Here is a 26,875-nt window from a genome sequence, read left to right as displayed (position 1 = left end):
TACCTATTAAATACAACAATTTTACAAAAAAGATTTCTTATTATAGATTTTATTATTAAAATATTATGTGATTAATACTGACATTCCAAATATGAAATTAGAAATTCTAAGTACACAGACCATAGAATGTAAATATGATTTTCAAATTTGATTTATTTCCATCATTAATATACATAAAAAATTATAAGATATTAACTAAAGAAGTATGTTGATAACATGACCTTATTAATATCAAAGGTTCCCTTTTTTGGCACTGTAAGTATATTTTGCTTCAGCCGTGCTAAACGTAATGTGTCCTTAACATTTAGATTCCTGCAATCATATGAAATGTAGAGTAATATATATTTTTTACTATGTTGACTGTATTAAATATTTTAAAATAACATTTTTAATAAATGATCTAATACTCTAAATTATATGTACAATTATTATACAATATAATATACAATGCATATGCTAATCCTTAAAGAAAATAATATTTTTAATGTCGTTAAAAAAACAAAAACAATGAATGATTCTAATATCATGAGTATTATTTCTTTATTAAAAGGTTTCATAAATATTACTTACTTATGTTCTGCTTTATAATGCTGTATAAAAAAGTTTGCTAAATCCTCAAGAATAGTTTCAGTATGAAGAGCAATAAATTGTTCTCTACATATCTATAAAGAGTTTTGAATGTATATTATAAAACATATAAGATAATATAAGTAATACTTGAAAATCTTAATTATATTTATTTCATGTTCTACTCACTTTATTCATTTTATCCACACTACAAGCATGAGTCCAGAAGCAATCATGTACAGAGACAAAAGTAATATCTGCTTTATTACAATGTAAACTAGTAAGCATCATATGAGTAGAATCCAGGGAGTGTATAAAATTTGCTGCAAATGCATTCTTTTGTTTTAGTGCATCTGGTAAACTACAAGTAAAAAGTATATCATATTTTTTTAATTATATTTTCGGATAATTTAAAATTATTTAATAGACTCAATTTTATTCAGACTGAACTGACTAAAGTATTACTAAAATAAACATTGATAGCCATAAATTCTTTTTTCTTTATTAGAGCTTAGAGAAGCTGTTTATGTGACAAACATAGTAACCAAACTAGGGCAAGCTACTTAAGGAAGAAGTAGTGAAATATCTTCTCATTTTTAGAAAATGAAATGTTAATAGTACATCAATTTTTAAATAGTCTTTTTTCAAATAGATAGTAAAACATTGTATTAACACATTTCTTTTATATTTTACAAGGTCAATGAAAGATAAAATATATATTTGTAAATAGATTTGCATTATTTTAAGCATTTAATAAAATGATTTCTAACATATAACATATTAAGTTTTACCTTATCGTAAAATTTATTTAAATAAAGAATCTTTGTTAGTAACTTCTTATTATTAAAAATATTAAACATGCTTCGAATAAATAACAATTATGTTTAAACAAACTATTTAGAGATATCCATATCTGTAAGCATAATATGGCCTTGGTAAAATTACACCACTAAGCTTTGAAATATCTATAACCAAAAAATTTGGTTTAAGTTCCAAGAGTTTCAGGAAAAACAGCTTGTTAATATCACTTTATGCAGTTTATCCTGTTTATGTTTACATAAACATTTTATACTTTTACTAACATTTCCTGTTTCTTATTCACCATTTTGTGTTTCATATAAGGTTGTATAATAGGAAAACCAAGGGGAGTAATCCATTGTACTCTTTTATAATAAATGGAAGAAATAATTTTAGCACATGTTGTCAACCAAGCCTGAATTTCTCTTGCACTTTTAAACATTGTTCCCAAAGTATTAAATGTTTTTTCAGTCAAATATATACTGGCATACCAAATACAATGGGCAGGAAACTCCGATATATCTATACAAAATATAAATAATGGACTTTGATTGAAGAACATAAGTTAATTATTTGTAATAAGGAAATTAAATATTTACCTCTCAATTGCTTTGAAATTTGAAGTTTTGCACCATATGTTGTTACACCATATACTGTTGTCATCACTGTTTGTTTTATAATTTTTCTCTTTACATGGTTTCTTAATAATTGAGCAATTTTAATGCCATTTTTATCATCGATCTCTCGTTGTTTCTCAATCTAAAGGATAATTAAATACTTCTTTATCCTCAACAAAATTTATATAGGTAGTTATAACATATAAACCTTACTAAACCAGCAACCGCAGAATATACATCTTTTGGAGTTTCATATGGATCTAAATTGATACTTTCAGCACCTATCTGATCTCTACCAAGTGCGGCATAATGCTGAAGACCATTACAACTTCCATCCTGATGCACTGGAAATGTACTTTTATATTCTTCTATACTTGGTGCTTTTAATGCATTTGCTATTTCTATACATCCTGCTAAAGTTTGCCATGGTTCATCTGATTGTTTCCACCACATTTTACCCTTTACAATACAAATACCATGTTCATTTGAAATTATTTAAAGTTTTCTAAGTTGTAAAATTTTATAAATTTATACATTTGTACTTCACACAAAACTTTACTATTTATTACAAGTTAATCGTGTGTTTTAACACGTAAACAAAAAAAACTTTAAACAAACTAATAATAATAAAGCAATAACTTACGGTTAAAGGATTACTAGCACTATCCAATATATTTTCTATATTTTCATTTGCATATTCAAGACGTTCCTTCAAAGAGCTTGTCCTTTTTAAATTTGTTAAATTAATAACATGCAATTTTAACCAATCTAATCCATGTGGACCTAAAGGTTTTCCATTTGCAAATAAGAGTAAAGAACGACCCAAATCAGATGATAGATGATTTAAATGAGGAGGAACAGGATAAACCCGTCCTCTAAAGTCCAAATTGTGGGGTAGCCAAAATATTTTACTTCTAAACTTTAAAAATAATAAAAATATGTAACAGAATAATTTATATACAGTTTACAACATTTATTTATTTATATTACTTTGACATTTCAAACATCAAATGATTATGTAATTAAATCAGTGTTGTCCCTACTCTTGTCATATTTATAAATATTAGTTCTTGCTGCATTATGTGTTAACTCTCCATAACACAAGACGATGAACAGAAAGAAATTAAACTTATTTAATTCATAAATATCTTCATTATTAATTTACTACAAAAACTTATAAAACTACTTAAAAAGATAATAATATACCTACATGATTAGCAAGAGATAATTTATAAAGTGTATCGCACCATAATGAATACATTTCATCCTTTTCTTGCTTATACTTTGCCATTAATATTGCTGCATTGCGCTTTTCTGCAGCTGAAGCATCTTTCTTTATACTAGGTGGAGGAACCAATACAGAAACTGATTGAGGAACATTTAACTCCATAGAACCACCATCCTGAAATATCTAAACCAAAAGGAAACATAAGTTATTTATAAGTATTGTACTTTATAGTTGTTATGAGTAATAATGAACAAAATATTCAAATTATAGTATTTAATACCTGAATCAGAATATCAAGTATGGCAGTATTAATTGTCCACGGAATAGAACTGAGTTGATTTAAACAATCAAAAACAGCATGCAATTGTTGTGAATTTGTATTTATAAGTTTATACCATGTATTATCCTAAAAAAGACTTCAGTTTAATAATAATAAACATAGTACATGTTAGTCATGTATTACCATATTGAAAATATATACTAAAAGAATACAACATATTGGCCATTGAACATAACAATCTTAAGTACATATTTCTTACTTTATTCATAAAGACCTTTATCAAAAGGAAGATATATATATTAAGGACATTTCAAGATCATTACAATTTGTATTGTTTTATGAACAGTTCATAAAACAATACAAATTGTAATGATCTTGAAATGTCCTTAATACTTTAATTACAAGGGATAAAGAATCTGTAAGTAGTTGAAACGTAGTTGTAAAGAATATCCTTGAGTGTTGTTCACAACATGAGAAGTGTTTTCACGAGAATAATGTTATTAGATAAATAGTCGTTTTCAAAAATTCTAATCACTAAATCTGGATTTTATTCAGAAGCATTCTCTTCAGCTTTCTAATATACATATCGATTTTTGCATATCATATCTCCACAGAAGTACTTTGAAATCTACATCATCATCTATTCTTTAGATTAATATACTTTAATTGATTAATATATTAACTATTTATTAATCCCCTATACAAAACAATTAAAGATTACCTTGGCACTACTACCGAAATGACAAACAGTGGAAATAGTTTACTTTTGTCTAAGCTATTCAAAATTATACAAATTTCATTTTGAAAACATTTCTTCTAAATTAAATATAAAAACATTCAGCATGGTAACATTAGATGAAATATTGTAAATTACATCATTTAAATTGTTATAAATGATTTAATTGCAAACTTACTTTGCTATTATGAATTCTTACAAATTGTGTTTTACTTAAAATATATCCTCCTGAATAGACTGATGTCCACGGACGTGATGGAGAATATGAAGGTATAAGATGTGAATCAAACGTTAGCTTATCTGACCGTGATTCTTTATACAGCTTTGATACAAAAGGATGGGGCTTAATCTATAATTGATATACCAAATTATAGCAATCAATAAATATACTAAATTATGGTGTAATTAATATGTTAAAAGAATATTTATATAATAAAATTCCTTAATGTACAAACCTGCTCTGATAAATAATTTCCCCTATTTCTAAACAATGTATAGAATGAAGGAGTAGAACATTTAAAATCGTACCCTTTTAATAACTCTGGTTGAATTATTATATCATTTACAATAATATTGTATAAAAATTTGCCAATTTTTGCAATTATACTTGGAGGCCAATTTATATGCACAGCATTTATAGATGTATAAAATTTATTTCCTTCCTGTTCAAAATATTGCCAAACACTACGATTATTTATATTGCTGAATTGTGATATACTTTCAGTATTTAAATACCATTTTAGGTAATTATGATAAACATTAATTATTGTATCCATCACCCCAGTCTGTTCTTTTATTTTAATCTGAAAATTATAATTATGAAAAATAATAATTATGTAATTAAACATGTAACATCAAATAATGAAGAATAAAAACAAATTTTGTTCATTTTACAACCATGGAAAAAATAATTAATATAATCAGAAATGACATTTATTTATTTTATTTAATGAATATAAAAATATTTACATACCTCATATTTCTTAAAAATATGTTTTCCTGCATCAATATATAACAATGAAAGACATGTACTATAAGTTTCTGAACCTAGAGCAAGTTTTTTAATTTCTTGCATAATAACATTTACATAGTCTTCTTCGTTCAACACTTTCAAAAATGGGTATAGTATGAAAGGCTTATTTAGTCGCATTTCTTTTTCTTTTAAACATTGTACGTTTCTTCTGAATGCTGTTACTGCACATTCTTCCCAATACTTTTCTAGACTATTCAATTTTTCCTCCTAAATAAAAAAAAATCCAATTACTATTGTATCAAATTTATAAGTATACCTTATAAGGAACATTATATTTTTAAAACTACAATTTTAAAAATTAAAATAAATTTAAATAAAAAACTGATTTAAATGAATATAATAATATCTTACATGTATCAAATTAATATTTTTGGAAGATTTATCTATACTGTCTATTTGTATCTTAATTGTTCTTTCATTTTGTAGCTGTATATTTAAAGCCTCTTTTAATTCTTCAATTGTTAATAGTCCTTTCACTGGACTTTGATAATTATTTTCCATGGAAGTTTTTGTCAAAACATTGTGTGTATATTTTACAATTAATGGATTTTCTAAGTCATTTAATGGTTCGAATGTTGGTTCTAATTGTGCGATTATCCCTAATATAATTTCTCGTTGATTATATTTAAAATGTGATTTAGTCAAGATGTCATTAAAAGATATATTATTTGCATACATTTCATTTTTCACTTTTATAAACAGTTCTGTACAGAAGTAAAAAGCTGTTACATTTTGTTCGTGTTTAAATATACTATTGTTTTAAACAATCTATAATTACCAAATTGTTCTTCATTAAGTTTTGTTTCACCTAAAGCACAAAATATATGTGCATATGTTTGTGGTATTCTGATTAAGAAATCAGTTTTTATTTTGTCATACAGCTCTAATACTTTCGCAAAATCTTTTCTAGAAGCATAAGCTTCTAAAAGAATATTATAAAGTAAAATACATTCATCACGAGGCTGGAATTTGTGTAATTTACTTTTACTAAACATTATTAATGTTTCATTTGCTTTCTTTAGCATTCCACAGCTTAGATAAACTTGCATATGTGCTAACAAAACTTCAATATATTGTTCTTTATTAATGTTATCAATAAGATGCTTAGATTTGTTCTCCTGAGTTGTTTCTTTCCTAAATAATAATTTACTTGTACAAGACTGTCATTAATCAAATTAAAACTGTTTCTACTGGCCACAATAAAAGATTCAATTATACAATTAATAATGAGTATATATATACTTTGAAAGGGATGCAATATAAAGGATAAGAAGTCATTCAAAATCATAAAAGATAATGATTCTTAAATTGTGTTTCCACATGTCTAATGTGTGACTTAGATCTCAATTCATATATGTTCTTAATACATATACAAAATTTTATACTTAATTTGTATAGATATTATATTTTTATAGTACTTACATATTTGACTTAATTATAGTATTAATTTCTTCGCCATTTAGCAGTGCTTTCTTCAAATCTTTAGTAGATGTATGGTAATTAAAGAATTTCTTACCTTTTGTTTCTTTGTTACAAAATGTACCTCTCTTGTGTCCCTGTTACATATATTAAAATTATATTTACTTTTAAATAAATATATTTTTCTTGCTGTTAAATATTTTTTAAGTAAAACACAAACATTCAAAAATGAGTACACAGTACAATTATACTAAAAATTGTAAAAAAAAAAACAATTTTGAAATAAAATATTACGAAATTATTATTTCATAACAAAATTAACGAAATATATTTTTTCTTAAATTAATTTTCAAAAGAATTTCACAATGAGTAGGTCAGGGAATAAACTTAATAAAAATGTCTAAAACAAGTTTTAAAACTTTTTTGAAAAAGTTTGTATAAAAACACTAGTTTACAATTCCAATTTACTTTTTCACAAAGAATTACTACTTTGCTGGTTATATCACAATTATATATACAAATAATTATTAAAATTAAATATTTATAATATGTCCACTATTTGATACAGATTAAATCTATAAATAGTCTTAATATCCCTAACTCATTCGTTTCAGAGTCTCCACACAAATTTAATTAACTAGATCATTTTAAAAGATACAAATAGTAATAAATAAATATATAATATGAATAATCAACAAAATATCAAAATTATTATATGCTTACAATATTCAAACCAATTTTATACCCAAAAGAAATATGACAAACCTTATTTAAATTTTTTGAATGGAAAGAAGTTTTGTTGCAAGTAATATCTTCAATTTTATGCGATTTATCTGTAATGATACCAGATTGATTGGCAACTATGACCGTATCAGAGACTTTTGCATTTTGTACTGTACTCCTTTTATTGTTTGTTATTTGATTTAATACTGTAATAAAAAAAATTAAAATTAAGAAGCTATTCCAATTTTTTAAAATTATTTACAAAATTTTACCTTCTAATAATTCAACATATTTTTTTGTTCTTTGTTTAACTTTTTTTTTCATTTTAGATTGATTCACTGGACTTAATATTGTAGTATGAGTACAAATATGATGATGCATCACTGTAAATAAAATAAATTCACACTAATAAAGATTAAAATACTTATAAAAATGTACAAGAAATTATGTGTAATCAATAAATATTACACCTTATAAAATATTTTCTATAGAGTTTTATTCGATTTTATTATTTTAAATATTTAAATATATTAATTTTTCATAAAGTGCATCTCTATTTTGCAATTTACATCTTTTTAAAAATATAGTAATTATTCAAATTGATTGTAATTATTTTAAAAACAAATATATTTGAATTAGCAATTATTGTGTACCAAATAAAGTCATTTCGCTGTACATATCAGTACCATACATATCTGTATTAAAAATTGTATAAATTTCATTAAAATGAAGAAAATAATATTTTGTAATGTTTAAAAAAAAACAATATACAATTATATGTAATAAATAATATAGTACTTTCCATGCTGATAAATATTCTTACTTCAAAAATTTGTAAGCAAACAGTTTGATCAGCAGAAACAACCAACGCTTTATTGTTAAATAAGCAATTAGAAAAAATGATATATTAAAGAAATATCAATTTGATATATAATAATATATTAGCGAACATACATTTTGATACTTTCCCATGATAGAAATGACAGAAAGAGCATCGCATTGAACTCTGCATAATTATTTGCTTTGGTATAAAAATAACACCATGTAAATAAATCTGTTTTATAACTGGTGTTATAAAAAAATTGTACATCTTCATGTGATTAATCACAATTAATCAACAATGTCATTTCATAAATAATTAATTGATACGCAGAAATAATTATATAGACAAAATAACCTACAAATCAAGCGAAAAACCGTATTCCCGCATGATACGTAACGATACATCAGCACACATACAAATGTCAGCGACGCCATATACGCGCGCACATATTATACAAAGTATCTATCCAAAAATCACGAATTGTTTCATAGAGGGTAATGCTATTTTAACATTGACATTGATTTCTAATTCTCACATTACATCACTATACTCAATAACTTGAGTTTGTTTAATATTGTCGTTTATAATTTAATTATTCAAATATAAATATACATAGAGTTATAAAATATATATTTTTTGTAGAAAAATAAAAAATAAATAAAATATAAATAATAATATTATAAATTGAAGGAAAAGTTTATAAATGTATCACAAAATATTTTAATTATAATATAATTAAAATTGCTGATGACGCGTTAAACGCAACTAAATTAACTCGAATTTAATAAAAAGTACAATACAATAAATGAAAGTTTGTATTTATTTATGAATTAATTTTTGATTACGAATCCCATTTTTCACTTCTTTTAATAAAATTGCCACAACACAATTGCGCTCCTGGGTAAATTACCGGATTATTTAATTTTACCCTCTAGGAAAAAGTCACCCATTACAGCATCATCCATAGGTATCAACTAAAATGATTGTTCGAAAGGAGTAAACAAAATTACATGACAACGAAAGAATGTCATTGGTCCGTTACATCTTTGACCAAAAGTTAGAAATACGAAAAGTTTCGAAAAATGATTGAAAAAGCGATGGTACAGCTTTTAATATAAAACTGTTGTAAATATAGAACCTCCTTCTATACAACTCATAACTTGTGCATACAAATTCTATTGTATGATTCGTATGCATTCGGGGAATATCTTGTTAACGGTCCTGCGCAGTCACATGGCTTTATTTACATACGTAGATTCATTTTGTCGCCTATAGAACAGACTTAGGTGATGCATTTCATTAGTACTGAACGCGTCCGCTATTTGTCGCTATATAATATGATATACCTTGAGTTTAGTTTTTTAAAAATCCAAATATGGACTTAGCTAATGATACGACAATCAGTTCTGATCAGTTCATCATTGATCGAATAAGGAAACGGAACGTTCTTTACGTCTTCTATTTTTACACAAAGAAATACAATTATTGTTTATGTAAGTAAAATTAAATTTCATATATTATACTTTTTTTTATTGACAATGTATTTTATTCTATCATGTTTAGTAATATTATTGTTTTCAAAAATTAATTATTAATTTATATCCTCGTACTACCAATGTTTATAAACACAGTATTTAATAGAAAATAGATAAATGTTCCTAGTTCTATTATTATTGATAATCAAAATGTAATGTATTATTCTGAAAGATTCACTTCTAACATATAATACATAAGTAAAATGTTTAAATTAAAACTTTTTATTTTATATATTATTTTATATAATTCTTTTTGTTTGAATATAAGTTTCGATTTCCGTTTTAAAATGGTGGTCAAAATACAGTGTTAGAAATCACGACAATAAATAATAAATTTAAAACTATTTAAAATACAATAATATTATTAATTTTCTAACGCTCTGAAATAAATTCAGTTTATTTGTGGAGTAAAAATTAAGTGTTTAAAATAATTGTTAATTATAGTGTTCTAAGAATCATAATAAAACATATATACGATAATATAGCAAAGTTTAATAATTGCATAAAAGCCATATTTATATTAAATCATTTTAATCACTTATTATTACTATGTATTTCTTAATATTGTTTAACATTATGGTTATACACATGGAATACACACAGATATAAAGCATTTTTGTTTTTAAATAAATATTTAATCCTATTTAAATTATATTAAAATAGCTATTAATATTGTTTCAGTAATATCTTTATCTCTCAATTACAAATTTAATTAATTTCAGTCCTAATGATAGTTAAAATAACAATTAACAATTAACAAATGTTACTTTATTTCGGTATTAAATAATATATGTCTTATTTTAAATACTTGTAACAGTATATATATATATATATATATATGGGTTTATTGACATGAATTAATTTATTGCACTTGAAATAGATGGTTTATGTAGACCACATGCCATATGGCTCCATTAAATGGCACTCAATGTGCATCTATATAGATAGAAATACAACAGTGAAAAATTATAAATGTTTTCATCCGAAAATAATAATAATAAAATAGGGTTAAATTTTATTTAATGTAACATTATGATGATAATGTAGAATAAAAACTTAATTTATATTTACTTTTATGCACCAATTTTTGTTTATATACATAAAAAATAATTCTCTTGTAACATTTTGTTGTCTCTTTTTCCCTTCTTCTTTCATCCCTCTCAATGAACACATATGTACAATTCAATATAATTAATATTATAATATTACTAATATTATATAATTCAAACATGCTAAATATTTTAAATATGAACATAAAAAGAATGAACTCATATTAATTTTCATTATTAGTTCTTACTCAACAACTATGAAAGTTTTAATTATTACTGTAATTTATCGACAACGGTGCTTTACCCATCAAAGAGTCATCAGCTATGACCTCTTTGCTTCTTATCTCAATAACAGCATATTCAATTAATTGACCAAAGGAAGCATTCCACTCATTTTAAAGATATAGCATCTACTTTGGTAGTTACAGCAATGATATAGTCCTATTATAATTATTTTGAAGGTAAACATAGTTGTACAATGTTGTAGAATAAAATTAATTTTTTTTATTTCAGATATTACTTTGTACCAATTGTTGATCATACTTGAAAGATGAAGTATATTTTAATATTGCTTTTACAGTTACTTTGTATTAATCTTGGTAAAGCTAGAGAGATTACGTAAGTTTTATATCATTATTTCATTTTTCTAGCCAAAATAGTAATATAAACTTAATCTTGAAATAATAATATTTCATTAATTAAAAAATTAATTTTGCTTTTAGGCATGAAGATATTAAGGATGCAATGTTGAGTTTGGTACACATGATGCGTGAAAATAATGAAAAGTTAGAAAGGCACGAAGCACGAGAACGTCAATTAGGTGAACAATTAAAGAAAACAATTGCAGTTTTGACAAAACGCATGTCAACAGTTGATGCTCTAAAATTACAGGTGACAAAACTTGATGAAAAAGTAACTGGAATCGAACAATTAATTTCTCAGGTATTTTATTAATTAATAGAATATTGTATTAAATAAAGCAAAGAATATTATTTGAAAATTTAAAGTTCTAATATGAATATATTAGCAAATATAATTTTTAATATGGATAACAATTTATAATTATTATTAGCTATAACAAATTGTATTTGTAATTTTTAACTTAAAATTGTATTATTCAATGAAATTGCACATATTTTTATAACACTGTTTGAATCTACTATAATACAATAATCACAAGTTTTAATTTTTATAGAGAGATGAACGAGAAAGAATACAAATGCAGAAAACTGTTGACACTTTGGAAGATTTAGAAAGTCGTTTGGAAGGATGGCTTACAGATATTGAAAATAAAGTATCTGAAGTAAATACTCGTTCGGACATTGCAATACCTCCTGTTGATAATATCTCTCTTGTTTTCTCAAAACTAAACGATACAGAATCATTGTTAATGGAAAGAATTTCAAAAGCAGAGTCAATTTTAAAATCTGAGACAGTGGAATTAAAAGAAACTACAAGTGTTCAATCAAGAACAACACAAGCATTATTGGGAGAGGTAAATAATTTTTAATTGTATATTAAGAAACATATTAAAGTTAAATACTCTATAGATCCTGGATATTGGTTCAAGAATTACTGTTCTTGAAATTTCATTGGAAAAAGTTAGAGAACATTCTCAAAATATTAAAGAAAAATTGCAAGAACCACAATTTGATATTACTAATATTGATCAGTATGCACAAGCACTGCCTCCTATCCAAAAAATTTTAGAAAATACTTCTAATCAAATTAGAGAATTACCAAGGTATGTTGCTATTATTATTTCTTAATGTATTCAAAAATTATAAAAAGCTTTTAATGCTTTTCAATGTTAAAAATTATTCACTTTTTATTCACATGACTATACAAAACAATATTTTCAATAAAGTATATAATTACAGTTCAAATATTAATTATTTGAAAATAAGAAATGAATGTACTATTTAAAAAAATACATGAATATAATTTTCTTATTTAGGATTAGTGAAATTCAAACTCTTCACAATGAATCCCAGGCATTCTTACAAGAAACCAAACATGTTTTAGAAGATATTGTTACTAGAGGAATTAATGACATTGAAAGTAAACTAATGGAGATTAAAGATGAAACTAAAGATACAGTAGGAGCTCTTAGGTAACATTATTGTATAACTATATACTTATATAACAACAAATAATACTACAAATTTGAATTGTGTCTGAACTGAAAAGTAGTCTATATATGATATTTTTATATGCTATTATATGCTATAATAGTATGATAATATAGGATGTTAGACAATTTAGATACTACTTTTCATGAGGTAAATATGAAAAAATGCCCATATTTTTTGTGCGTTTGTCTAATACAGGAAAAAATATATTGATAGTAAAGTATGTGTGTACATAGTGTAAAACATTGAATGACAAATATAATTATGTAGAACAATATTTCTATATCGTATAGGAATGTTATAAATAGACTAGTTTTGGCATCAACTGCACTCCATTTAAGCAGTATGTGTGTATTATCTTAAATAAATTGAAAATCAATAACAATATTTCATTGAGTATTCTGAGATTTTAGAATGGACTTGGTAAATAATACTGAACATGTTAATCAAGAATTACATGATCTCGAAAAAGGGCAATCAGTAATGGTCTCAATGGCTGATCATGTTTTGGATACTAAAAAAAGAGTTGAATATGGAGTGCATCAAATTCTCTTAGAAGTAGGGGATTTAGTGAAAGCACAAAGCATAAATATCAATGATACCTTAAATCAAAGATTTGATGGTATATCCAATGATATAATGGATAATCAAAATGGAGCTTTGGCAAATTTGACGACTAAAATGGAACAAGAAATGAATCAGGTAATATTTAAACAAGAATTTTTTTATAAGCTGAATCTTTAAATAATTGTATAACTAATTTTGTAAAAGGTGTGGAGACAAATAAATGTTATGTACCAACAAATGACAGAAAGTGCCAAAGCATTAGATAAATTACATAAACAAAATGAAGAATATGTTAATGGTACAACTTCCACTATGGGTGGAATGGAAACAAAGGTAATAATTAAATCTTAAATAACATTAAAAATGAATTTTTAATATTGTACAATAAATAATTTGTACAATAGGTGGGCAAAATAACAAAACGTATGGAAGAAGTAGATGAAAACTTAAATTATCTTTTGGGGCGACTCTCATTAGTGACACAAGAATTTAATCAAATAAAAACAGGATTAGGTACTGCATTAGATAATATTAAAGCATCATTCAAAGAAGTTCAAGATAAAACAAATGATTTAAGACATCCAGGACCACATCCAATACCAGAAAATTATAAAGAATTGAATGAATCTAATAATAATAAACCAGATGGTAAGCCTTTACCAGAAATTGTTAATCATATTTTTAATCCTCAAATTAACTAAACTTATATTTCTGTGTATTATCTTCAAACACTAAACTGTGTTTCCAATACCAATCTGTAAGTGCATGTCAAATCTAGTATGAGACTGTTATTTGTATTCTACCATTTACAATATTATATATTCATATACAATTAAATTTTGTATACTTTTTGTTAATTTACAATTCAATCTAATTCAACTCATTCTACTTTGTCTTTTAACGACATATAATTTTATCAGAATATATCTTTAAAATATCTGTAATAGATCTGAAGCATAGTTTGCTCATTTAAAAAATATTTGTTTTAGTTGTGAAAATAAAGTAAAATAATATCAATCTCATATTGAGGGTCTTACCACCGTTAGTGGCATATATCAAGTTGTATTGAAGATTACACATTCTACATGATTAGTATATTAATGTTCATCACAATAATATATATTATTGTTATATATTTTTTTTTCAAAGTATTCTATTTTAATTTTTGTTTAACGATAAGGAACATATATAATTAAAGAATATGAATTTAAATAATCTTTATCGTTAAATTTTACTTACATATTATTTTTTTTATTTTATGATATATGTTTTTTAAACTTTATTTAATATATTGGTCCAGAAGTGCTCTGTTCATATATGTAAAACATTTTATATATAATTTTTAAACATGTATCACTGTAATTGGTCTAAAGTGTAAGATAATGAAACCCATGACAAAAGTTTACTATGTATTAATATTATTCAAATATAATAAGTTTGGATCAATATATTGCCATATTATCGTACCATAAAATTAACTATTAAGTTCTTCAATTGAAAAATCATGAAAGAAAGTGCATAGAATATTACATTGTAAGTGTATTATAAACTATTATTCTGAAAACAATGTTAATATATATTTTCGCATATATTTATGTAATAATTATCATGTATGTTGCGGAAAAAGTGCTTTATAAATATATATTGCTTATTACAATGATTGTTATATGTCAATCATCATATTGGTACAATGTGAATACTGTTGCAATGTTGTTAACAATAATAAGAACATACTGTTTTAATACAATATATATTTCTTATTGTGTTTCTATATCTAAATCATGTATTAATAAACTTACATTTGATGCAATATGAAAATGATCTGTGCTTCAAGATCCATATCATTCAGTGTAAAGTAGAGGAATAATTGAAATATATAGGTGCATATTTTAACAAGCTGCATATTAGTACATAAAAATATATTATTGTTTATTGTATATTTTGTCTATAAAAAGTATAATTATTAAAGTGGTATGAACAAATTACACTTCACAAAAATTTAAAAATAAAACTTTTATGAACATTTTCAAATGTAAAAAATGGCATTACTGTGGTACTACTAGTGTTAATAATGACGATATTTTTAACATTAGTAATAACAATATTGATAAATATTATTTGTTTCATATTTAACAAATCATTGTTATTGCCTACTCCAGTTAAAACAATAAAGTTTACTAATAAAATATAAATTTAAGTTTCTAATTTAATGACTGCACAATAGGACACAATCCGTATTGTATGGAACACCTTTAATTAAACCCCAAAGTCCAATTATTATAGACTGTCACAAAATTCTTGAATTCTGATGTTCTCTTCCTTATTTTTCCTGGGATAGATTAAAATTTAATTATTTATTTAAGATAAATGTAGTTATGAGAAGAAGAGAAATACATTTTTAAAAAACACCTATGTACTTACTCATTCATTTTGACCCACATTATTTATTTAATTACTTAGCTATAATTGTTTTCTACAACAATAAAGGGTAACACATCCATTTAATTTAATGTGAATGGTTAACTCAGTAGATACTTAAAAAAAAAACTTGTTATTGGTTGTAAACTACTGAACAAGAAGTATAGAACTAGTAAAATAAATAATAAAAGCAATAGAAATAATATCTTGACATATAAAAATTAGGAATTCAAAAATATTTTCCGTTAATCAATATTTAACTTTGTTAAACCTAAAATGAAGTATAAAAAATCACATAAAGCCTAAAAAATTAAGTAGTTTTCATTGTTTATATGCAATTACTAGATATTATAACTAATATATTTGAAAATAATTAGTTACTTGTCTTTTTGAAGTCTTATACAATCGGTGAATCAATACAGTATATTATTAACACGTTCATACAGCTTTGATCCATTGGTACATTAGGACCTTTGTCTGCAACAACAAAGCTGCCGTTTGTTAATTATTCGTATGTTTATATCAACAAATTAACCAATAGTAGATGTTAATTTTATAACAATATATTCTTTTATATCCTTTTAACTAATGTATAACCATATTTTATTTGAAATTTCCATTTTGTATATTATATATAATTTTGTGATATTCATGTATTTTAAAATTTACAATGTTTGAATTCAATGTTACAAAAATTAATATTCGAGTTTTTATAATTATAAATAATAAGTTGACATCAAAATTAAAAAAATATTAAGCTGTAGAAATAAAGTTATATTAATGAACAGATGCATCATTTTGTATTTTATTCTTTTCGTATTGTAATGAAGCTCTTTTCAAGTAGTATAATTATCTACTATAATCTTTATTTTATACAAACATTTTTATTTGTCTATATTTTAAAGATAATATACAACATTTGCAATTAAGTTTTGTTACATTAACTCATAAATATGATATTCTCACTATTTTTTGTTTCAATATCATTTTATATGTACAATTAGTAACATTAAGTTTATGTATAGCAGTACTCAATATGTATGTAGGATTCTTTCTAACATATTAAATTTTATTAGTTTATAAAGATACAGGTCCACTATATCCAGCTAAATAAAGACTAATGGAATCTTATTTAGAAAATTGTACAAATATTAAGTAACTTAATCAATAAATTATAAAATTATGATTATTTTAAATATTACTTCTCTCAATATAAATATATCTGATTAATAGCTGAATATTTAGATATAATTGTTAATTATTTCTGAATATTGGATTTAAACTTAGTCATTGTTACTTGTACTATATTATAATAAAGCAGTTCATAAAATAAAAAAGGATTTGGTAATTTTCAAATAAATTGTAAAATAGTATTAAAAATTAAAATTATGAAATATTTGTAGGAAAAATTTGCACAAAACTATTTTACATTTTAACATTCTTTGGCAAGATTTTCATTAAACCATTCATTATATATATACGATTTAATATCATTTCCTCTTACATTGCACATGAAATAAAGTATGGGTATTGTCAAAAGACATTAAATTATTAATTATAACATTTGATTTTTATACAGATAGGAAAAAGATTGAGAAATGTTTGAACAACTCTACAGATTGTACACACAATTATATTACATTAACATTTTTAACGTCATTTGTTGGAACAATGTAAGAAAGTTTTTCTCAAAAAATGAGAAACCATACCAAATTAGTATGTTGTATGTATAAATAAAAAATAATATTATAAGTGTTACTTATAATTTATGTTCTATTTTCTTATAGAAGCTTAGCTTCGCTTAATTGCCAGTATACGTTATTAATTTCTTACAAATCACATGATAATTATGAGGTTTAAATTTTCTTTATTTTATAATTTCAGCTAATGAATTAAATGCTTATAAATATGTCAGATTTGTAACCTTTTATAATAATAACAATTACATGATAATCACTGATCATGCATGTTATGTAATATGCAAATTCTTACTAAAAAAAAGCATAGATTATTTATATAAATTATCGATGTATGTTGACAAATTTGAATTTTAAAAAATTACAAAAGTACATTAAAAAAGCACTAGCTGCTTTTCCATCAGTATTTAAAATAAAGTATTATCATACTAATTTTTATGAAAGATTAATGAACTTTTATTAAAAAATTAAATGTGATTTTTAATTATTTTGTAAATGTTGAGATGAGATTAAATATATAATTATGTATCATTAAATTGTAAAATGTATTGTAATAGTGTTTACAGTAATTGCCTTGCAAATATGATAGTTTACCAATTATCTAATTTATAAAATGATCTTGGTATGCAAGTAGATTACTAGCAAATTGCTATTACATACATGTATTAATTATATAGTAAAGTACCAACTTTTTTAATTTAAATATCATAATTATTTTCATTACGATTATACTTTTTACATATTCAGGAGCTTGCATTATTCAAGACATTGGAAAATTAGGTTTACATTTGCACATGAAATTTTTGTTTTTTATATTGTGAATATTGGCAATCTGATCCATAATTCTCATTATGGACAAAAGAAATTTATAATTTACTACAAATTTATGATCTTGATTATTATAATTTTTGACAATGCTGCTGCATGTATGAGTTGTTCATGTTTAAGCTGTATGCACTGCATTGGATATTTTACATTAAAGCACATCCATTCATCATAATGAATGATCATTTATGCTACTTATGAGAAAGATTAACAACTAACATCAACTGTTTGCTTAACAGTATATTAGATACGCCAACAAGCTCCCATGATAAGCTTTGATTAATATAGTAACATTATAAATAATCTTTATTACAACTCTTTGCAGTGCTAGATCCCTAGATGACATTTTACATATTTAATTAGATTAATCAAAATTTCTATATTACATTTTTGTATTGGTAAATATATATCAATGTATTCATTCTAACTCATTATTTGCATAATTTGACAAATTTCTTAACTGTTCTACTTTCATACTGAGTTTCCCACATGTTCAAACTATTATTATAGCTTATGTAAATATCTCTAGTAGAAATATAATAGCACAGCAAAGAAGTGTTGATTATAATCTATATACACCCCCAATGCAATGGAAACGTCATTATAAATGCCTACCCTATGATAAGCAGTGAGTTAGAACGTTTTAACATATTGCACATACTACAGTTGAGATTTCCTTACATATTGTAAAAAATAATGCAAGTTCTCAGCTGAGTATTTATTAATGCCATTTTCTTTGATAATCATTTTTTACAAAAGGATTTCTTAAATAAAGCTATATAATTAAATTCGGAGTATTGGACGCATTATATCAGAATGCATTAAATTAATTTTGTCTAAGAGCAATGAAGAAGAGTGCTGGATACTTGCACTAATTCATTTTCATCTTTTTGGATGCATGGAGTATACATACATTTGCTTTGGCAGTTTGTAACTACTAAACAACATTATATTTAATGAACCACATCTCTTGACCACTGCTGTTAACTTAGATTGAAATACATACCTCATTGTAATCTAAACAAAACCACCAAATGTAAATTTATTATTTATTTGTATGTCTAGTAAAATACAAATGAACATATTATTTCTCTACACGGATATGAGATTTTATAATAAATATTGTCAATAGCGTTTATTACTCTAAAAATTATATAGTGATAAAATGACTAAATTCCATACTATAAATGAATATTGTAATTAGGTCCACAATATAAAGATGTATATTTATGTGTATACTTTTAAAGTATCCATACACTCTTTTTTTAGTTATACTCTTAGAATATGACTAAAATTAAGCAGCTGCTAGCTTGAATAGTTGGATGTAGATATGCCCAGTTGACGTTTACTACGCCGTTGGGGGTGTGAGTGGTCCTAGCTGCTAGTAGAAGCAATAGGACTAACAGGACTCAAAGGGCTACTTGCAGGATCCCTGAGACAACCGGTCAATGTTATAGCTACTTTGCGACTGCCAGCATCATTACGGTGCTCACATAGCCAAATTCCTTGCCATGCTCCCAAGGTTAATTTGCCATCAGTTATTGGAATGCTCAATGAAGAACCCAGAAAACATGCCTTTACATGTGCTGGCTATAAATAATACAATTATGAAAAAGCTATATACCTTCACAATAGTTTAGAGACAGAAATTTATATTTTAAGGTTATCTAAGATTTTTACATCAAAAGTAAAAGAATTTAATTCCCTTCGATCTAAAATATACTACTTGAGCAAAATAACATAACTATATTTAGTATTTATTATTAGTCATATTTAATTGCATTACCATTTAACATTATCATAATAATAATATAAAACATTTATTGATCCATTGACATTGAGATCTTAAAATTAATTTTTAGCAATACATAAACATGTAATAAACTAACATACTTTATTATAAAAAAAAAAAAAAAAAAAAAAAATGTATATATATTTTACACAATTTAGTTTCAATAACTACAGATACATTTCACAAACTTACCATATCATCTGGTCCTTCACAACTGTGTCTATAGGCCAAACCTTCAGGAACTATTTTATTAAGCATCATTTCCACATCATCTCTAACATCTGGATCCCAATTTTCATTTAATGCTAAACTTGCTGATGTATGAAGAACTAAAAATTAAGAAAAAACGAGTTTTGTATTTTAGAATATTTACAAAATTTCTTGTATTATTTGCAGAAGAAGTTTAATATTTTGTATATTCTATGGCAAAAATTTATTTAACATTTTAAATTCAAAAATATAACTTGATAAATTTTGGTTACAAAATTGAATTTATAAAGTTTCAGAAGCTAATACTCAATAACACATTGCATTTCTATTATCTATGTTAATATTCAAAATAATTTTGTTGCTTGCAGTATTATTGAATCTAATTACTTCTTTTTTAGATCTCTTAAAAAATATTTATCATTGAAGTCCATCTTTTGTTTATTAGACAAGATATAATGTCATTAGTTTGCATATATTATTTACAATAAACTATAACATTTTTTCTAATTTTTTTCTTATACAGGAATTCAAATAAATAATAATTAAAAATGGTTAAACAAGTGTCTAGTATGTATTATGTTTAAATTGTGTGTGCGTGTGCGTGTGTGCATGCGCGTGCGCGTGTACGTGTGCGTGTGTAATCCAAGCTCCTATTTAATAAATTGGTTCTACATACAAATTCACTTTTTCTTTAAGTACACTAGGTAATCTGTATAATTACATTAAATAAAGAAGTAAATAAAATAGAATCTTGCATTCCCATTAATACTATTATTTTGTAATACTGCATAGTATTGCAAAAACAATACTCATATTTTGTAACATAGAACCTTACTTACTTTGTATATGACAAATTCCAACAGAAAATTCGCAGAGTTCTGGAATTCTTCTTAATATTTCTTCGGTAACGTGATGGATACCTCGGCGCTGTGGTCTTAGGTTAATTTTTGTTTGAAACCAAGCAGAACCAATTTGAATCTTTCTATTTGACGAGGCCATGATATGATACACTGTAGAGATTACACGCTTAACTAGAGTCCGAATAAAATTTTTCGCAAAGCGAAGATACGGCAAAATCTACTTCGAGCAAAAAATCACGAGAACACGGTCCACTCCATTGGATATGGTATGCTTCTACTATCTTCGCCCCTTACCGGCTACAAGACGCATGGATATAACCACATCTTTTAAGATTGTCTAATTGCATCTGCTATATTTCGTATTCATAAAAAGGTTATGAGAAATAATGATTGACTTAACGTGCACATACGTATCAAATTTACATACATGTACGCTCACCTTCATCTACACGAAATATGTATCACTATTAGTATCAGGTACGCATACTAATAGTGAGGGAAAGTGATAAAATTATTTTAAAATAAATCATCATATCACTTCAGATCTCTCAATAAACGTTCTACTTAGTAGAATTTTAACGATAGCGTATCATATTGTTTAGAATATTAAATATCAGAGAACAAATAAATTGAATAGTAATCCAAACAATAATCTAAGCTTTCAGTATGGTACGCATAGACAAAAGATAACTAATGTAGATAGGTAATACTCTTGATTTTTGTGGATTATTCTGCAGCGCTTTCGGCGATATGCCTCGAAATGAAACGAGCATAAACATCTAAATTCTAGTTCAATTTCTTTTTCATGTTTTATATATCACAACTACAGTCTAGTGATGGAATTCAAGTCGTTTTAAAAGTTTGAGATAAAAATTCAAAACACCTTAAAATATTTTGCAAAGTTTTTGAAACTGTATGTTTTGGACTTTTTTCTAACTTTAAATTGTTATGTACAGTATGCAAAGTATTATATGTTACGAATGAATGAATAAGTTTAATAAATACAGAAGATAAATACATTTTGTATACGAACAAATATAAATAAATTAATTTATTTATAAATGCAGATAAATAAATAAATTAAAATTGTTAAATGAATAAATAAATTTACAAATTTGTGAATTTTAATAAATAACCAAAAATGCGTATTTTATTAACATTCAATAGAATTTTGTAACATTTATTACAATTTTGAAAGTTATTAAATTATTAATTTATTTAAATTTCAAAATTAATAAAAGTATATAATTAAATAGTTCCAGAAGATTTTTGAATACATAAAAATTTATATTATACAATCACCAGTTGAAACGCGTTTGGCGCTTTTTGTCAATGGTTATTAGTAATTAGGCTATCGTGCGAGTCATACACAGAGCATGCCGAGTGAGGTATGTACTATACGCGCATTCTACATCAGACCGTATTACACTAGTATCTCTAGATATTTAATTTTTTTATGGTCAAATGTTATGTTTCGTGAGAAGTAGAGCACAAGTTATATTTTATACATAAGAATAATGAGGGGCGAGACAGAATTTTTAGACAATACAGAACAAGATGTATCAGAATCACATTCCAAACTTCTTGAAGCTGTATCACAACTTGATAAAGGCAAAAGGTAAATAGGGATATTATATAAATAAGATTGCAGTATATAACCTTTATTTTTCAAAGTTAATTTTTTGTATACATATATGTCCATTAAAATGGATTGAATCCGTAATTAGACATGTATGAAATGTTTTAAAGAGAATTTTTTTATATGTTGACATATTTAAAAAAATACTAACTATTTTGAATAATCTTTTAACTGTAAATATTTCATGTTTTTCTACCCAAGCATTATAAAAATTAAACAATAAAATGATTATTTTATTTTTCAGGAGAAAATTGTGAAACTTTAAAGCTTCGTTGCTTCTAGAATATTATTTAATAATAATATTTTGTCTTATGTTGTTAATTTTAAAATTAATTTTAAGTTAACACACATAATAATTTTTGTTATTGATATACGATTGAATCTATTTGTAGTCTTGTGATTATATGAGTAATAAAGTAGTTTGTTAAAGATTAGTAATGTATTTTAAAAACATTGTGTCTGCTGTCAAATATTTTTTTTTTTTTCAAGAGTAAAAAAAGCAGAAAGAAGTGAACCTACTTTAGAAGTATCAGAATTTCATTTAGTAAAAAGTGGAATATCTGATAAAGATGCAGTTTATGTAAATGATTTGGCAAAGGTATTGGGTAAAAAGAGTTATCACCTTGATATTACTAAAACTTTCAAATCTGCAAAACAGAAAGCAAATGTATTAGAAAAACCATTGGAAAAACCTGCTGCAGAAAGAGTAAGATGCTTTTTACATTATATCTTTATTTAGAGTATTATAAAGCTATGTAATTTGATACAAATATTAGAAACATTGTATAAGATAGTTAGCATTGTAAGCTAGATATTAATTTATTTTCAGATAAAAAGAATAGTTGGTTTTGAAAATACAAAAAAAGAACTAAAAAAATGGAATGCTGTAATAACAAAAAATAGGTCAGCTGCATCACTTCGTTTTCCTATAAATCAGTCATCAATATATTTAGAACCATCCAAACAATTTGTCAAAAGATTCAGACTTCAATCAGAGCTAGAAAAAGAACTTGCTGCATTTGACTCTCAGAAAGAGAATATTGAGCAAAAAGTTGATAAATTTTCATTAACTTTACAAGAAATTATCACAAAGAGAAAAGAAGCTGCAAGAGTTAGAGCACAACAAGTTTGTATTAAACTATGAAGGTATTTTTTTAACATTATTATATATTATATATACTAAATTTAATTCTGTTTGTTTTCAGTCTTACAGAGAAGCAAAATCACGTCGTCAAGGAAGAATTAAGAGTAAGAAATTTCATCGTGTTCAAAAAAAAGAAAAAATAAAACTACAATTGAAGGAGTTTGAAGAATTACAAAAAATTAATCCACAAGCCGCACTGGAGAAACTTGAACTATTGGATAAAAGTAGAGCAGAAGAGAGAATGTCATTAAGACATAAAAGTACAGGAAAATGGGCTAAATCTAAGCAAATTAGGGCAAAGTTCGATAAAGATGTAAGTGTATTATATGCAATGAAAGAAGCAGAGAGAACCATTTCTATACAGTTAGCTAAAAAGGAATACTTGATTGGGGTGAATGAAATATATCATTGTTCCTGTAAATAAAATTTATTTCTCAAGTCTCGTACTACTTTGGAAGTATTACATTAAGTCAAATTTTACACATAAAATAGCAAAGAATTTAAAAGCTTTATAAATTTAGTTAATAATAATATTTGTAATAAACTATTCATATTTTTTTTTATTAGTAATGTTATGTATTTTTTATTTTACATAATATTTTACTATTAATTTATTTCTTCCATTATTAGACACGACAAGAACTTGCACAACAATTATCAGTTGGTAGAGAATTAACACAAAAGTTAAAAGAACCAAACAATAGCAAAATAGATAATGAAGATGATAGTTCTTTTATGGAAACCATACTTGATGATACAGAAAATCCATGGATGTATAATTCTGAAACAACATCAGAAATAGACACATTTGTTAAGAATTACCGTAAATATTGGGATGAACAAAATAGTAAATTAAGAACTCAGAAACTCGATCTTAATAATAAAAATGAAACTGAAATTAAACAATTAAAAATTTTAGTGGGCGACTTAAATGACTTTTCTACTCTTGAAGGTATACGTGATAAATCATTGAAATGTTTAATAGAAACTACAAAATTTATCATTAATTTTTTTTCGTTACATACAAAAATAGTGTTTGTAACATAGAGTTTACTAGTGTTGAGAATAATAGAAATGTCGTACGCCTAAAAAGTTATATATCCGTAAATTTAATGAAAGTTAAACATTTTGTAATAAATTTATTCTTTACAGGTAAAAATATGTATAATGTAAAATCATCTGAAATTGAAAGGGATGAAAAGGATACAGAACTAACGAGATCGAATGATGCAAATATAACGAATAATTTATATAATGAAAATACAAAAAAGAAATTGTCAGATATTAATAAAAAATTGAGTAAAAAAGTCATATTGCAAAAGAAAGATTTGAGTAATATTACAGCTACTAGTATTTGGAATGTGGAATCTATAGAAAGCGCTAATGCAGAAACTGTGTTTCACTCTTCAACATTGGATATTTTAAATAATGAAAAAATGAGTAATTTATTTGATATTATGGAAGAAAAAATGCAAAATCAAATTAAATCAAAACTTCAACATATTACACAAAATTATAATAAAATGACAGAAAAACGCAAAATTAAGGAGAGTGTTAAGTTTAAGGAAGAAAATTTTGATGGTCTTGAAATGCAAGCTAAAAGTCAGAAACCTATTATTGATACATCTTTACATGAAAGTATTGATGAAAGTAATTTGGAATTAAATACTGAATTAGAAAACTCTAAAAACATAGAATGCAATAATACTTTGTTTATAAATAAACGAAATAGGTCTGAAATTGAAATAGATCCTAATAAATATATAAATGTAAAACACAAGCAATTAAATACGAATTTTCCAACAGTTATCACCAGAGGTGATGATGTTTTGGATGACAGTGATAATGAAGATGAAAAACAAAATGTAATAAGTGAAGCATTTGCTGATGATGATGTTGTTGAACAGTTTCAAAAAGAAAAGCAGGAAGAGGTACATTGAAATATTTATGTTATTAATCAGTTATTTATTAATCTCTTTTTAAAATATTACGCAAAATTCATTTACAGGTGAAAAAATCTCAACCTAAAAATATCGATTTAACTCTACCAGGATGGGGTATTTGGGGTGGGAAAAACGTTAAAGTATCAAAACGTAAAAAGAGACGCTTTATTTTAAAGTTTCCAAAAGATTTATCCCGTAAAGATGAGAATAAGGGAAATGTAATAATATCTGAAGAAAATAATCCTAAATTAAAGAAACATCAAGTTAATGAATTGCCATATCCATTTACAAGTGTGAAAGACTATGAAGCTAGTCTCAGGATGCCGATAGGCAGAAATTTTGTACCTGAAAATGCTCATAGAAAATTAATCGAACCTACAATTAAAATAAGTATGGGAAAAGTTATTGAACCAATGAATGAGAATATTTTACTAAAAGTAGAGAAAAAGAAGCATCGAAATTTTATTACTAAGAAAAAGGGTAAAATAAATAAAAAAAAAGGAATAAAATAACTCAAACAAATAAAGTATAAATATTTATAGCATAAAATATATGTGTACAAATTATTTTGCAATATAAGTTTCAAATTTATTTTTAAAATGTTTCTTTTATGAATAATGTGTGTAATATAATACTTTGTTTTTTGTTGTTATTTCAGAAAGTATTTATAACGGTAAGTTAAATTTAAGAGACGTTATTAATAATAGAATATGATACAAAATAATTTTTTACAACCAATTCCAAGTATTTTCTATTTACTGATAAAGTGTGTTAATCTATAGTTATATTTATAATTTATTATAATTTCTTTATCAATATGAATAAATTATAAGAATATAA

The 26,875-nt window shown here is 24.7% G+C and overlaps 4 protein-coding genes and 1 long non-coding RNA gene across 10 annotated transcripts; 2 read left to right on the top strand and 3 right to left on the bottom strand.

The window, feature by feature from the left end:
• Nucleotides 1-139: 139 nt before the first annotated feature.
• Mtrnapol (mitochondrial RNA polymerase) lies at nt 140-8,819 on the bottom strand. Of its 3 annotated transcripts, XM_076317360.1 has the most exons (18): nt 8,356-8,814; nt 7,674-7,784; nt 7,444-7,607; nt 6,682-6,815; nt 6,038-6,393; nt 5,611-5,963; nt 5,200-5,466; nt 4,682-5,029; nt 4,405-4,575; nt 3,491-3,616; nt 3,193-3,393; nt 2,626-2,901; nt 2,196-2,441; nt 1,965-2,124; nt 1,650-1,887; nt 757-928; nt 571-662; nt 140-312 (listed from the first exon to the last, which is right to left on the bottom strand). In XM_076317360.1, the coding sequence occupies exons 1-18, from the start codon at nt 8,495-8,497 to the stop codon at nt 192-194; spliced, it is 3,678 nt and encodes a 1,225-aa protein (XP_076173475.1). In that variant the 5' UTR covers nt 8,498-8,814; the 3' UTR covers nt 140-191. The 3 variants fall into 3 exon arrangements, 1 of the variants encoding a protein (XP_076173475.1); XR_012992858.1 differs by lacking the exon at nt 140-312 and having other exon boundaries at nt 1,670-1,887; nt 8,356-8,817; XR_012992864.1 differs by lacking the exons at nt 140-312; nt 571-662; nt 757-928 and having other exon boundaries at nt 1,750-1,887; nt 2,191-2,441; nt 8,356-8,819.
• A 742-nt stretch (nt 8,820-9,561) lies between these two features.
• LOC143150161 (uncharacterized) lies at nt 9,562-14,868 on the top strand. 2 transcript variants are annotated; one of them, XM_076318235.1, is made up of 10 exons: nt 9,562-9,717; nt 11,322-11,426; nt 11,531-11,750; nt 12,004-12,303; nt 12,359-12,552; nt 12,766-12,921; nt 13,354-13,642; nt 13,712-13,840; nt 13,912-14,155; nt 14,497-14,868. In XM_076318235.1, the coding sequence occupies exons 2-10, from the start codon at nt 11,359-11,361 to the stop codon at nt 14,511-14,513; spliced, it is 1,617 nt and encodes a 538-aa protein (XP_076174350.1). In that variant the 5' UTR covers nt 9,562-9,717; nt 11,322-11,358; the 3' UTR covers nt 14,514-14,868. The 2 variants fall into 2 exon arrangements, with proteins under 2 accessions (XP_076174350.1, XP_076174343.1); XM_076318228.1 differs by lacking the exon at nt 14,497-14,868 and having other exon boundaries at nt 13,912-14,344.
• Nucleotides 10,625-11,051, bottom strand: LOC143150174 (uncharacterized). The gene is made up of 2 exons (XR_012992974.1): nt 10,831-11,051; nt 10,625-10,695 (listed from the first exon to the last, which is right to left on the bottom strand). It is a non-coding gene; the product is annotated as an uncharacterized LOC143150174 (long non-coding RNA).
• Nucleotides 14,869-19,652: 4,784 nt separating the features above from the next.
• On the bottom strand, nt 19,653-21,967 carry LOC143143588 (UPF0047 protein YjbQ). Of its 3 annotated transcripts, none has more exons than XM_076304991.1 (5): nt 21,737-21,967; nt 21,531-21,659; nt 21,289-21,459; nt 20,432-20,568; nt 19,653-20,037 (listed from the first exon to the last, which is right to left on the bottom strand). In XM_076304991.1, coding segments are annotated over exons 2-5 (525 nt in total). In that variant the 5' UTR covers nt 21,532-21,659; nt 21,737-21,967; the 3' UTR covers nt 19,653-19,821. The 3 variants fall into 3 exon arrangements, with proteins under 3 accessions (XP_076161106.1, XP_076161097.1, XP_076161117.1); XM_076304982.1 differs by having other exon boundaries at nt 21,749-21,967; XM_076305002.1 differs by having other exon boundaries at nt 21,289-21,659; nt 21,749-21,967.
• Nucleotides 21,968-22,775: 808 nt separating this feature from the next.
• On the top strand, nt 22,776-26,629 carry LOC143143184 (U3 small nucleolar RNA-associated protein 14 homolog A). Its single transcript, XM_076304193.1, has 7 exons — nt 22,776-22,927; nt 23,438-23,654; nt 23,778-24,074; nt 24,154-24,405; nt 24,723-25,044; nt 25,245-26,023; nt 26,101-26,629. Exons 1-7 carry the CDS (start codon nt 22,827-22,829, stop codon nt 26,545-26,547), a joined length of 2,415 nt encoding a protein of 804 aa, XP_076160308.1. The 5' UTR covers nt 22,776-22,826; the 3' UTR covers nt 26,548-26,629.
• Nucleotides 26,630-26,875: the final 246 nt, after the last annotated feature.

This window comes from Ptiloglossa arizonensis, chromosome 1, assembly GCF_051014685.1.
Source record: "Ptiloglossa arizonensis isolate GNS036 chromosome 1, iyPtiAriz1_principal, whole genome shotgun sequence".
NCBI classification, from domain to species: Eukaryota; Metazoa; Arthropoda; class Insecta; order Hymenoptera; family Colletidae; genus Ptiloglossa; species Ptiloglossa arizonensis.
This window is presented reverse-complemented; position numbering and strand designations above follow the sequence as displayed.